The following is a 14123-nucleotide window of genomic DNA, read 5'->3' as shown; positions in this document are numbered from 1 at the left end:
CTTGATTCTCGTTGATCTGCTCAACAGAATGTGAGGTCCAGGCCTCAGACCTACCCTGAGAGGAAGACCATGACTTCGTCACTGGGTGTTCCTTCTTGTCACCCAGAATAACAGTTGATGTTCCCTGAATCAGTAAGAGTTTTTGAGTAAATGGAGGCGAGAGGATCAGCTGTACCAGACACTCGCCAGTGAACGTGTCCCCAGGGCCGGCCTGCCTGAGTGCCCCTGCAAGGACCCAGAAGATGTTTTTTTAAGTGAAATGTGAGGCTCGTGCCTGAGACTCACTGCTACCCTTCTTTGTTCCACTGGAAAGTGCCAGACAGCCTGTCGCTCCCTGCTTTTACTCCCAGCCACCATGACCTTCCTGTGGCTTGGAGATTTAGGGTCAGTTGAATGACAGGGACATGGTATCAGATTCCATTCTCTCCTGCTCTTTCCTGAAAAGTACAGTCCTCACAGTCTGATAAGGCTATGGTGAGGGAGGAGGAGGAGAAAGTGCAAAAGTCCCAAAGCTCAATCCTCCGGGACAAATGCCAAGACTGGACCCCCCCCCCAACCTCTCCTTCATCTTTGCCACCAGCATCTGTGCGCCCCTCTCTCCCTCCCCTCACTACCCCATACTCCATTGGACTGCCTCTGCCCTTGGAGTGGGCACGAGGGGACAGCCACCCCCACCAGCAGCTCACCCAGGCCAGGGCAAACAAATCAGGCCTTCAGGACACTCCCACTCCCCAAATCTAGGCTCATAGTGTCCCTAGTTGGACTCAGGCACAAGTCCCCAGCCTTTAAGGGACACAGTTCCATGAGAGCCAGAAGACCTGGCCTCCTCTGCTGCCATTTCCCTCCTTCCATCTCACTCTTGGCTCCACATCTGCTCCTCTGGGCCATTCATTCCCTGCCCGGCGCCCCTCTTCCTTCCTGAGTCCCCCTGCTCCCCCCAGCCTGGAGTGAGTCGCCAGACTCTTCCCCTCCCAGCATGCCGCGAAAGGCACATCTCTTGGGACTAACTGGCTGGACCCAGGTGACCTTACCATGTGTAGGTCTGGAGATTACTGGCTCTGAAGTGCCCCAGAGCCTGTTGAGTACTAGAGAGGGGACAGGAAGGGTCAACAGAGACCTTAGATTTTTAAAAAGGCAACTAGGGCAAAATGTATCAGAGACCTGACTCTGGGGATAACAGAGACGTCCTGGATCCCGGGTGGAATCTTGTCTGTGCAGCGGCTGAGACGGGACAGCTGCTGGCGTCCGGACTGGTCGCCAGGCCTCTCAACAGAAGACCCAGCTGTTAGGGTCTTCTTCCTGCGGAGCCCAGGAAGGGGCGTCCTCCTGCATTCCCCGTGCCTCTTTGGATCCAGAAGAACAGCCGGGCTTTTTTCCCTACACCTTCTGGCTTGTATTCTCCAAAATAGCTCAGTAGGATTGGGAAGAATTCTTTGATTTTTATAAATGGCAGTGGAGGGGGGTCTCCCAGCATCTAGACCACGTCCCAGGCAATAGGGGAGGTGAGTTGATATTGCAGGATTGCAGATGAGAGGGCCACCCTGGCAAACCAGTAGCACAGAAACATGCTTGGGGATCCCCACTGGGGTTCTGTGACTGGAAGAGGGGGTGCAGGACACCCCCAAGATGAGCTCAGAGGCTGTTCTTACCTGTGCAGCCAACAAGGACTGTGAGAACCAGTGACCAGGACATAGCAGAAGTGTCCCCTAAATCCATGCCTGGACCCTGGGAGTTCTGCTGGGCCACAGGATTTTTTTTTAATATAGATGGGGTCTTGCTACATTGCCCAGGCTGGTCTCAAACTCCTGGCCTCAAGCAGTCCTCCTTTCTCAGCCTCCCAGAGTGCTGGGATTATAGGCCTGAGCCTCCGTGTCCAGCCAGCCTGTTTTTTCACTGCTCACCGATACTGGGAGGAAGGACAGCACCCCTGAGCAGATGTGCTCCTTCCTCCATCACAGCATAGAGGTGGGCAGAGAAGTGTCCTCTGCCTCACGGGGACAGTGTTCATCTTACACTTCATCATGGTTCCTCTGGCCTCCTTGGGTCTCCTGGAAGCTGGGATCCCGTAGAAACTTCCCAAGCTTTTATAGACTTGTGCAACTTTCCTGTTCTCCCGTGGTTCACATGAAGTCTATCAGCCAGCTCTTTTGGAGGGGGTGGAGACACACATCCATCTAAACCCCTCGCACGCGGGTACCAGTTACTCCCTGCATGGATCTGAGCAGGTCCTTACCCTGACAGAGTCTCAGGTTCACCGGGCTAAAAATGAAAATGGCAGTGAACTTTAGATTTTCCATGAAGGTTATTTGAGGTTCTGAATGAGAACTGCCACCACCTCTTCTGTGCCCAGTGGGTGCTCAGTGGTCAGGGACATGGACCTTGGCCTTGGTTACTAATCGCTGTCTCCTGCAGCCGATTAGTAAACTCATCTGCTTGGGAGTTAAAGTAAAGCCTGTAGAACACAGTCCAGTTTGACACAGCTTTCACAAAGGCTGTTGTTAGGATTGAGGGTAGAAATTTGGAGAAAGCAGTTTCCAGAAAATGCCAGAATGGAAAACATCCTTCAGGGACTCCCAGCCTCCTCACCCAGGCCAGGGCCGACGCAGCCAGGCCCCGAAACAGTCCCAGCTGGATCCTGGCCAGTGGAGAACAAGAACCGTGGGGGCATCACCGTGCACGGGACGGAGAGTGGCCTGGAGAATTCTCTGGTGTTCTGAAACTTCCAGAGAACCAGTGTGTGAGCCAGCCCAGGATGGGAATAAAAACTGGCAGATCCTTAAATGCTAAACGTAGCTTCAAATTTTGTGAGGGAAAAGGTAGTAGAGAGAGAGAAGAAAATGAATTTAATCCGTGGCGTGTCCGATGCCTCTCCCATCTGAGCCTCTGGCCTGCGAAGCTGAGGGGACGAGAAGGACCCTTATGAGGCTGCGTTTGTGTCAGCTGTTGCCGAGGATCGAGGAAACGTCAGTTATCACCTACACTTGGGAAGGGGCGGTTGGAGATCGTGTTCGGGTAAAGGCCTCTGGGAAATGCCTGGGTCTGAGCTGCTGCCTGTGAACAGTCCGGATCTGGAGGAGGACACCGAGCTCTAAAGGCAAGGTCTTCTGGTAGCTTCTTTGATGACGAGGATCTGTGCTTTCGTTCCATGCTTATTTCTCTCTGTGGCTCCAAGTTCCCAAAGAATCCACAGATCTCATCCCTCAGTGGCGTTCAGAGTTGAAAACGTTGCTGTCCTAGGTCAGCCATATTACCCTGTGGCCCCTCCCAGCCCACATTCCTAGATTTAGTCTTCTCAAGCCTGTTGGCTGAGAGGATCCTGACTTTCTGGGAAGAAAAGCTGCCGTCCAGGGAGGGAGGAAAATTGGATGGCCCTCCCTGCCTCAGTGATGGCCTTGGGTTTACTGGGCCTGCCCTGTTTCTTGGCCACTCCCCTCTTGCTTTCTCAACTCCGTGTAGACCAGAGTCTTTCAGCTCCCCCAGCAGAGCATGCTTTACCTTGTCTTGGTCATCCACTCGGTCCCATCACAAACGCCCGCCCTTTCTCCTAGCCAGGTGCTAGTTGTCATTTTGACCCAACCTCCGTGACCTTCAAGGTCAGGAAGACCAGGCATCCCTCAGTTGGACCTCTGTCCTCCCTGAGTGGGCACATGGTTGGCTGTGTTAGGGAGCATCAAGTATAAGTGACAACTTGTGACTTGGGGATTTACATGGGTCCCCCCCACCCTCTTTTTTTTCCCTTCCATGAATGCACATACAATTCAATCAGTTTTGAATCTGGAGAAAGTAAAAACCAAACCAGGATTCCCTGGATGGAGATCGGGTGATGTAATCAGATGGCGCTCTCCCCTTGGCCGCGTGGGGCTGGGGGGCTGTGTGCCGGCCTGAAAGGGCCTGCAACAGCTTCTGGGGGCCAGAGGACCGACCCAGAGGCCAGAGCGCTGGAGCCAATGCTGTGGAATCCCCCGGAGGTCTGAGCAGACGGCTCCCAGCGCCACGCCTGGGTCTGGTGAGCCGAGCCGGAGGCGGTCGCTGTCATCCAGAGTCAGCCCTCACTGTCAGCCAGCGTCTCCACGGGCCGCGCAGGCCAGCGCTGCGTAGACGCTCTTCCTTCTTTACAAATGAGCAGGTTTTGTGCTTTCCTCTACATGTAATTTTGCCTTAACCCCAAACATGTTGTTGGTTTTAGGATTTATTTGTTTATTGATATATAATAGTACATATTTATGGGGTACCTGTGGCATTTTGATATATGTGTACAGTGTGTAATAATCAAATTATGGTAACGAGGATATACAAACATGTATCATTTCTTTGTGTTGAGTCCCAGACATTTTGATTTTCTACCATTTTATAGATGTTTAAAGTAGTTTCTTCAAATAGCTTTTTTGGGAAATAGAAGACATGTAGCTGGGATATTACTTGATTACATTTTAAATATTTAGTGCATATTCATTAATTACAGTTTGTATGATTTATAGTTTTGTGATTTTACTAGTTAGGCTATTTTTCCCCAACTAAAAGCTTAAAAAAAAGAGAAGAGGCTTTTTCAAGAGAGCGATCTGGTATACATTCTGGTGACCATAGTTAATAACAATGCATTGTATACTTGAAAGTTGCTAAGAGATTGTAAGCTAAAATTGCTAAGAGATTTTATATAAATATGTGCAGTAATACATATGTTAATTAGCTTAAGTTAATCATTTTATGATGTATGCATATTTCGAAGCAGGATGTTGTATATTATATATAATTTTTTGTCAGTTAAAAAAACACTTATGTATTTATTTTTTTTTAGGTTGGGTCTAACTTTGTCACCCAGGCTGGAGTGGACTCCTGGGCTTAAGTGATCATCCTGCCTCAGCCTCTCCCGAGTAGCTGGGACTACAGGCGTGAGCCACCACGCCGAGCTAATTTTTTATTTTTTTATAGAGACAGGGTCTTTCTGTTTTGTGCAGGCTGGTCTCTAACTCCTGATCTCAAGCGATCCTCCTGCCTCGGCCTCCCAAAGCACTGGGATAGCAGGCGTGAACTACAACGCCCAGCCAAAAAATAACATTTTGAAGAAAAAAAGGAGTGGAGGCTTTGTTCTACCGTGAAGTACTTCCTCCCCCGAAGTCCATATCAAGATGGTAATTCCAATATACGTAAAACAGACACGTTAAAATGCACAGCTCAGAATTTGTATTTTTTAATCTCTTACTTCCGAAGGCTGTGTAATACTGTTACATTGCTTTACAGCCTCTCATTTGAAATTTTTAAAGAAATACGTTGGTACCCATGGGGGGTGTGCCTTACCTTTCTCATCTGCCTTATTGGAGCTGAGGAGGAGGCTGTCCAGGGCCACATGCCACTCCTGTTGCCATTGTCCTTGAATGGTCATCAGGACTCTTCCCTGAATAGGGTAGGGTGCGCTCTCAGGCTCCTGGGACTCACTGGGCAGGGGCCAGAATTCAGTGGCGCAGTGGGTGGGCGTGGGGTGGGGCCAGCGGTCGTCCCGCCGTCTCCTCCACGCTTAGCGAGATGCTCGCTTTGGGCCACCGAGGGCAGGGCTGTGGCTTTGGGCCACCGAGGGCAGGGCGGAGTCAGGGTGGACTGATGACTTCCCTGCTGTGGCCAGTGCAGGGACCTTGGCCCTGGGGTGGTCCCTCGGAAGGGTGGGGAGAGGACGGAGTTGTTCGCGTTTGGCCTGAGGAGGGTGCCTTGTCCCTGCCAGTTTCCTCGGGATTCCTTCCGGAGCATATTCATCAGGATGAGCGTGTGGATGAGCCCGCCGAGCCTCCTGGAGCTGGCGGGGCAGAGCCTGCTGAGGGATGAGGCCTTGGCCATCGCCGCTCTGGAGGAGCTGCCCGGGGAGCTCTTCCCGCCGCTCTTCGCGGTGGCCTTCTTCGGGAGACGCGGCGAGACCCTGAAGGCCATGGTGCAGGCCTGGCCCTTCGCCTGCCTCCCTCTGGGCGCACTGATGAAGGAACAGCGGCCTACCCCGGAGATCTTCCAAGCTGCGCTGGACGGGCTGGATGGGCTCCTTGCCCAGGAGGTTCGCCCCAGGTGGGCGCGAGCCAGCCGGCGGTGGGGCCCTGCGCGTCTGAGCGCGACTGGCTCAGGGAGCGCGCGGAGCCAGGGTGGCGGGAGGCTCTGCTGCCAGCGAGGAAGCCCAGGCAGGCTTGTGGCCGTTGCTGGGGTCGTTCTGGGAGTGCCTTCTGGATGTGGCGCGATGATTAAGATGCAGAGGTGACTGAAGGAGCATGTATGTAGACACCTTCCTTCCCAGGGGTACGGGAAGTGGGGACCGGGAAGGATCCAGGATCCCAGTTGGAAAGGGGGCAACTGGCGTCTGGCGTTTGGAGTAAACGTGCAGCTCAGACGTCTGGTTCTTGCCCAGATCCTGGGACACGTAACGTGGTTTTATTCTGAGTTGATCTTAAAGTGTCTCAGCCGATGACCTGCTTTCCCCGCAGGAGGTGGAAGCTGCACGTGCTGGATTTACGGAAAAACGCTCATCAGGACTTCTGGACCGTGTGGTCCGGAACCAGGCTCGGTGTGTGCTCCTGGCTGGAGCCAGCCGCGGCCCAGCCCGTGAGGAAGAAGCAAAAAGTGAATGCTTCAAGCTCGGTGGCGGCGGAGCAGCCCTTGGCTCCTGTGGAGGTGGTCATAGATCTGTCCCTCAAGCAAGGCACCCAAGACGCATTGCTCACCTACCTCATTGAGAAAGTGAAGCAGAAGAAGGGTTTGCTGCACCTGTGCTGTAAGAAGCTGAAGATATTTGCGATGCCCATGCAGAATATTAAGATGATCCTGAGCATGGTGCAGCTGGACTCCATCGAAGATTTGGAAGTGAATTGCACCTGGAAATTGTCCACCCTGGGGAAGTTTTCTCCTCTCCTGGGCCGGATGAGTAATCTGCAGAGACTCCTCCTCTCCCACATCCACATGTCCTCCACGTCCCCGGAGAAGGAGGAGCAGTGTGTCGCCCAGTTCACCTCTCAGTTCCATTGTCTGCTCCACCTCCAGGAGCTCTACTTGGACTCTATCTCCTTCCTCAAAGGCCGCCTGGACCAGGTGCTCAGGTGAGGGATGGCGAGGTGTCTCTGCAGGCCACAGCAAGCCCTTCTCCATTGCAGTAAATAGCAATGGGCATCTTTTGTATGCCCACCGCAGACAATGCAGGAGTGAGTGTGTCACTGCAAGTCACATTGTCTTGTTTACTTCTCTGTCCCCAAGCAAGGTATTACGTAACTACTCAGATAAAGGGGGGAGGTAGAGACTAGGATGGGTGCTATTAACAGCGACTCCTTGCTAGGAAAAACCCTATAATGGGGCTGGGGGCTTGGGGCCTGGCGTGGGTGGCTTTGGGAATTCTTCCTTAGGAAGTGACATTTAAAGGAAGATGACCACAAATAACTAAGCGAGGAGGGCGTGGAAGAAGGGAAAGCCCATCACATGTGAGGTTTCAGGTTGTGCGCTCTGCACCCACTAGCTTTCTCACCGGGAGCCTCTCCCTCCAAACCTGTCTCAAATTTCCTGTCCGTAAAGGTTTATTTTGAACTCCAGGTAATAGGTGAGAAGTGCAGGATTGTTGAGATGAAGGGAAGGAAGGGTGAGCAATCATAAAGAGTGATAGATACGGGCTGCTGATGGTGCAGAGGTCTAAGGCAGCTCCTGCAGGCGGGCAGCCCCTTTGGGATGTTGCCGACTTCGTCCCCGAACGTTTCCCATTCGTTTCTCATCGACACAGCAGTAGAGGAGGCCGGGGCCCAAGCAGGGGCCAGAAGGAAGCACATGTTGAAAGCATTGTCAGCCGTGTCCCTGAATACTAAAATCCACTCACCGGCGCCTGCCTTGCTTGAGGCATCAGGCCAGGCTCTCGCCATTCTTGCACACAACGCCTGGGAGGTGTATGTCGGACTCTGCTTCACAGATGAGCTGAGGAAGTGTTTGCTGGTTCATTCGCTTGACCAGATCCACAGAAGATTAGTCATGGCAAGGGCTCCACCCGAACCTGCGTGCACTTCAGTGCAGCGTGGCATCGTGTGTCTTGACCGTGCTCGGGAGGACTTTGGGTTTTGGTAACACAGGCCTCTCTGCAGTCTGCCCGCCCCCCCCCTCCCCCATTGCTCCTAGCACTAACGCTCTGTTTCTCCCTAGGTGCCTGAAGAGCCCTTTGGAGACCCTCTCGATAACTAACTGCCAGCTTTCAGAATCCGACTTGACCTGTCTGTCCCAGTGTCCCAGCATCAGTCAGCTGAAGGACCTGGGTCTGAGTGGCGTCATCCTGACCGATATAAGCCCTGAGCCCCTCCAAGTTCTGCTGGAGAGAACCTCTGCCACCCTCCAGGACCTGGACTTAGATGAGTGTGGGATCATGGACTCCCAGTTTGTTGTCATCCTGCCTGCCCTGGGCCGCTGCTCCCAGCTTACGACCTTCAGCTTCTGCGGGAACCCCATCTCCATGGCCGTCCTGGAGCGCCTCCTGCACCACACCATCGGGCTGAGCAGGCTCAGCCACGTGCTGTACCCCGCCCCGCTGGAGAGCTACGAGGACACCCGGGGCACCCTCCACCTGGGCAGACTTGCCTACCTGCACGCCAAGCTGAAGCGGATGCTGCAGGAGTCAGGGCGGCCTGGCATGGTCTGGTTCAGCGCCAACCCCTGTCCTCGCTGTGGGGACAGGACCTTCTATGACCCGGAGCCCATCCTGTGCCCCTGTTTCATGCCTGCCTAGCTGGGTGCACTTGTCAGAAGCTTTATTCTGGGCACTTAGACACTGAAGCCCAGGATGTAAGTGCATGCTGAAGCAGCACAGAAGCCATAGTTTGACACAACTGCTCAGTGTGGGCAGGAAAAAGAAAAGTGATATGGGGAGTGGGCGGGGGGGGGGAGGGTGGGCAGTTGTTGAGTTGATGGGATGTTTGGGGAGATGTATCCTATAGAGTTAGAAACGAATCTGAATTCCTAGAGGGGAATTCAGGCTTGGGAGGTACATGTGGGTGTCATCCTTGCATGGATGACTGTAAAGAAATTGTCAGAAATAAAGGGAACTTCAGTGCAAACCATCTGGTGTCCTCTTTGGTATTTTAACCTGCTTTTCCAGTGAAACCTCAGGAATCTCCAATGACTGATTAAGAAGGCACTGGGCATCCTGATGCTCACATACTAGATGGGGTGCGGTTCTGTCCCCAGATCTTATGGCACCATGTGTCCTTCCCTCTGTTTGGTTTTCTCTCTGGGACTTCTGCGACCTCATTGCGTATTTCTTGCTGTTCAGTGGATCAGAGCATTCAAGATGCATCCTCACGGCCTGGAACATACCAAGTAGCCACAGTGAGCGCTGCTGGAGGGAAGGGTTCTTTACGGGGCCCTCACTGCTAACCCTATAGAGACCCTGGACACGGTACTCCAGGTTCTGGTAGATACACAAGCCTCCATCCCTGGCCTTTGGCTGTGCCAGCATAGGGCTTCACTGTCCACAAGTCGGGTCCCCGGCACTGGAGGGGGACGTCCGCCCTGCACGTGAGCCAGAGCCTCTGGGCCTTCCTGGACCTCACCAAGCCATGTGTCCAGCCGTGCGTCCACCAGGCCCAGCCCTTGAATTTAACCAGTTGTGGCCAGTTACAGATATCTAAATTCCTTTTATCAAAATACTGAGATCATATTTGTTCAGGATTTATATCCCACGTGAAAGACAAGGCATCCTTTTGTGGGCCTATCAGTGAGAAAATAAATGACTTTCTCCTTAAAAGATTCCACCTCCCTCCTTATCAGCTAACTGCGCCAGCGTGACACCCTGGATTTGAGGTCCCAGCAGTGAACAAACCCTTGCCAGGTCCTAGGGAACACTTAGGGGAAGAAGATGAATGTCAGCCTTAAGAGTTGGGGATGGGTGGGGGCTGCTCTGCAGGACAATCTATCCAAAAGCAAGGGAGTGGTCATACTGCGGGGTTGGACCCTATGGCCCCCGGGCAGTTGGCTTGGCTGACACTCCCATGCCACTAGGCTACCTCAACCTCCCTTGCTGCACAGCCTCCTAGAGAAGTCACCTGGGAAGAAGGCCACACACCAAGGCCCAGGGGCAGGCTCCACCTGGATGTTGCCCTGACTACGAGCATGCCTGGTCCTGACTTCTCCTTCCGAGGCCTCTCGCTCAGTGCTAGCCACTCTTGTCCATGCTGCTGTCCTTGCTGACCGTCAGTAACTGCCTGTCTGCCACACACAGCAGCTCCTGGCCATTCCCCTTCTTCCTTCTGTTCCCTACTCCCAGCCTCCTACACTAAGCCCCTTAAGACACAGAAATGGGCCCATCAGCCTGTGGGGCACACTTCGCCATTTCTGAGAGAAGAGAAAATGCAGACATCATTATAACCAACCGTATGTCCAAAAAATAGGGCCATGAAAAGATCTCTTATTTTCCCAAGATACACCCTGCCTGGCATCAGTTGACGCAGAGTCGAGATACAGGAATATTTCCCAGAACTGGAAGCCAGGACGTGTGGGATTTGAGGAAAAGTGTAGAAAATGGACAGGTCCTCCAGGGAGGAAGAACAAAGGCAAAGCATCGTGTCGCTTCAGCTTTGAGTCCCTCAACTGCAAAATAAGGATGATATGCACCTCGTATTGTTGCAGTGAGGTTCCCTGGGCTCATCTCTGTAAAGCACACATCAGTGTACCCAGAACTGGGATGGTCCAGCACACGATGCAAGTAAGGAAGGAAAACAAACAAATGTTGCTTTTAAAGCAGGATGCCCTGTAGTTCTCAGGACTTCATTTGATCTGCAGGCCTCATTTTAAAGATGAATCTGAGTTCTCCCTGTAGAGGTCTTTTACCTCGTTAGTTAAATATATTCCAAGGTACTTTATTTTTTTTGTTGCTATTTTGAAGGGAATTGAGTCTCTGATTTGGTTCTCACTTTTACTGTTGTTGGCGTATATGAGTGCCTCTGATTTCTGTGTATTGATTTTGTATCCTGAGACTTTACCAAATTCATTTATCAGATCGAGGAGTCTCTTGGTTGATTCCTTGGGGTTTTCTAGGTATAATATCATGTCATCAGCGACGAGTGAGAGTTTGATCTCTTCTGCTCCCATTTGGATGCCCTTAATTCCACTCTCTTGTCTGATTGCTGTAGCGAGGACTTCCAGCACTATGTTGAACAGAAGTGGAGATAGTGGGCAACCTTGTGTTGTTCCGTTCTAAGTGGGAATGCTTTCAATTTTTCCCCATTCGGTATATATTGGCTGTGGGTTTGTCATATATGTCTTATATCATTTTTAGGTAAGCCCCGTCTATGCCTATTTTGTTGAGCGTTCTTATCATAAAAGGGTGTTGAATTTTGTCAAAAGCTTTCTCTGCGTCCATTGAGAGTATCATATGGTCTTTGTTTTTGCTTCTGTTTATATGGTGAATTACATTTATTGATTTGCATATGTTGAACCATCCCTGCATCCCTGGGATGAAGCCCACTTGTTTGTGATGAATTATTTTCTTGACAAGCACCTGGATTTGATTGGCTAGGATTTTGTTGAGAATTTTTGCATCTATATTCATAAGGGATATTGGTCTGTAGTTTTCTTTTTTTGTTGCATCCTTTCCTGGTTTTGGTATCAGGGTTATGTTCACTTCATAAAATGTGTTGGGGAGATTTCCATCCTTCTCAATGTTGTGGAATAATTTCTGCAGGATAGGCACCAGTTCTTCTTTGTAGGTGTGGTAAAATTCGAGTGTGAAACCATCTGGTCCAGGACTTTTCTTTTTAGGAAGGTTTTTTATTGCTGTTTCAATTTCAGTACTTGATATTGGTCTGTTCAGGAATTCTATTTCTTCCTGTTTGAGCCTAGGGAGACTGTGTGTTTCTAAGAAATTGTCCGTTTCCTCCACATTTTCCAGTTAGTGTGCATAGAGGCTTTGTAGTATTCATAAATTATATCTTGTATCTTTGTGGCATCAGTTAAATAGATGGAAGAATATACCATGCTCATGGGTCGGCAGAATCAACATTGTTAAAATGTTTATACTACCCAAAGTGACCTACGGAGTCAATACAATCCCTATCAAAATACCATCATCATTTTTCACAGATATAGAAAAAATAATTTTATACTTCATATGGAACCAGAGAAGACCCCGTATAGCAAAATCAATCCTAGGCAATAAAAACAAAATAGGAGGTATCAATTTATCAGACTTCAAACTATACTACAAGGCTATAGTCATTAAAACAGCTTTTTACTGGCACAAGAACAGGGACATTGACCAGTGGGACAGAACAGAGAACCCAGATATAAAACCATCCTCATATAGCCAACTAATCTTCGACAAAGCAGACAAAAACATACACTGGGGAAAAGAATCCTTATTCAATAAATGGTGCTGGGAAAACTGGATAGCCACATATAGAAGACTGAAACAAGACCCACACCTTTCACCTCTCACAAAAATCCACTCACGCTGGGTAACAGACGTGAACCTTAGGTGTGAAATTATTAGAATTCAAGAGGAAAATGTTGGAAATACTCTTCTAGACATTGGCCTAGGCAAAGAATTTATGAAGAAGACCCAAAGGCAATTACAACAGCAACAAAAATAAACAAATGGGACCTAATGAAATTAAAAAGCTTCTGCACAGCCAAAGAAACTGTCAAGAGAGCAAACAGACAACCCACAGAATGGGAGAAAATTTTTGCAAGCTACACATCTGATAAAGGGCTGATAACTAGAATCTATTTAGAACTCAGGAAAATCAGCAAGAAAAAAATCAAACAACCCTATCAAAAAATGGGCAAAGGACATGAACAGAAACTTCTCAAAAGAAGACACAGTAATGGCCAACAAACATATGAAAAAATGTTCAACATCTCTAATCATTAGGGAAATGCAAATCAAAACCACAATGAGATATCACTTAACTCCAGTGAGAATGGCCTTTATCAAAAAGTCCCCAAACAACAAATGCTGGCGTGGTTGCAGAGAGAGAGGAACACTCCTACACTGCTGGTGGGACTGCAGACTAGTTCAACCTCTGTGGAAAGCAATATGGAGATACCTCAAAGCAATGCAAGTAGATCTACCATTTGATCCAGTAATTCCACTACTGGGCATCTACCCAAAAGATCAAAAGTCACTTTATGAAAAAGACACCTGCACTCGAATGTTTATAGCAGCACAATTCACAATCGCAAAGCTGTGGAAACACCCAAGTGCCCATCAGTTCATGAGTGGATTAATAAAATGTGGTATATGTATACCATGGAGTACTACTCAGCTTTAAGAAACAATGGTGATATGGCACCGCTTGTATATTCCTGGATAGAGCTGGAACCCATTCTACTAAGTGAAGTGTCTCAAGAATGGAAAAACAAGCACTACATGTACTCACCAGCAAATTGGTATTAACGGATCAACACCTAAGTGGACATATAGAAGTAACATTTATCGGGTGGGTGGGAGGGTGGGAGGGGGGAGGAGGGGATGGGTATATACAACCACAACGAGTAAGATGTGCAACATTTGGGGGATGGACATGCTTGAAGCTCTTACTCGAGGGGGGAGGGGGGCATGGGCAATATAAGTAACCTTAACACTTGTGCCCCCATAATACGCTAAAAGAAAAAAATAAAAAAATAAAGATGAATCTGAAAAACCTTATTCAGATTTCAGACTTTGGAATAAAAATATTCAAAGAGGCATGGTATCAATGCAATGAGTTTTTTAAAAGTGAGTTTGGCTGCAGAGAGACCTGTTCAGTAGGGATAGCCATGCAACGGTGGGGGCAGATCTTGCCTCCCCGTGGCAGGGGTCACACATATGAAGGCCTTGTTGACGGGGAGGCGGGGGACTGTCTCCAGGCATGTTGCTACATAAGGCGGGAGGGAGTGTGGCACACACAGTAGGTTGTTTGGTATTAGCTGTCACCCTGGAGACACCGGATCTGTTTGGCAAACAAGCAGATTGGATTTATGGCACCTAGGAAACATTGATATGAGAAGAAAATAGGACAGAGGCTGGGCATAGGGAATCAGGCCTGTAATCCTAGCACCCTGGGAGGCCGAGGCAGGAGGATTGCTTGAGCTCAGGAGTTCAAGACCAACCTGAACAAGAGTGAGACCCCGTCTCTACTAAAAACAGAAAAATT

General features: G+C 49.9%; 3 protein-coding genes and 1 pseudogene across 3 annotated transcripts in view; 1 reads left to right on the top strand and 3 right to left on the bottom strand.

Moving 5' to 3' along the window:
* LOC105882024 (immunoglobulin lambda-1 light chain-like) overlaps positions 1-14123 on the bottom strand; it is a 273592-nt gene that overhangs the window by 68896 nt on the left and 190573 nt on the right. The window lies entirely within an intron of this gene.
* The window catches only part of LOC105879363 (immunoglobulin lambda-1 light chain-like), a 215853-nt gene that overhangs the window by 85856 nt on the left and 115874 nt on the right, over positions 1-14123 (bottom strand). The gene's annotated exons all lie outside the window — the stretch shown is intronic.
* LOC105862512 (immunoglobulin lambda-1 light chain-like) overlaps positions 1-14123 on the bottom strand; it is a 190389-nt pseudogene that overhangs the window by 74542 nt on the left and 101724 nt on the right.
* LOC105869622 (melanoma antigen preferentially expressed in tumors-like) lies at positions 5750-8805 on the top strand. Its single transcript, XM_075996727.1, has 3 exons — positions 5750-6045; positions 6456-7064; positions 8143-8805. The coding sequence occupies exons 1-3, from the start codon at positions 5750-5752 to the stop codon at positions 8717-8719; spliced, it is 1482 nt and encodes a 493-aa protein (XP_075852842.1). The 3' UTR covers positions 8720-8805.

This window comes from Microcebus murinus, chromosome 22, assembly GCF_040939455.1.
Source record: "Microcebus murinus isolate Inina chromosome 22, M.murinus_Inina_mat1.0, whole genome shotgun sequence".
Taxonomy (NCBI): Eukaryota; Metazoa; Chordata; class Mammalia; order Primates; family Cheirogaleidae; genus Microcebus; species Microcebus murinus.
Note: the sequence above shows the minus strand (reverse complement) of the source record. Positions and strands in the feature narration are given on the sequence as shown.

Bases quoted from the DNA above. Each gene is read 5' to 3' on its own strand.
- LOC105869622 (XM_075996727.1), top strand. From the start codon at position 5,750: ATGAGCGTGTGGATGAGCCCGCCGAGCCTCCTGGAGCTGGCGGGGCAG. The intron at 6,046-6,455 runs GTGGGCGCGAGC...CTTTCCCCGCAG, and splicing joins GCCCAGGAGGTTCGCCCCAG to GAGGTGGAAGCTGCACGTGC. The intron at 7,065-8,142 runs GTGAGGGATGGC...GTTTCTCCCTAG, and splicing joins CGCCTGGACCAGGTGCTCAG to GTGCCTGAAGAGCCCTTTGG.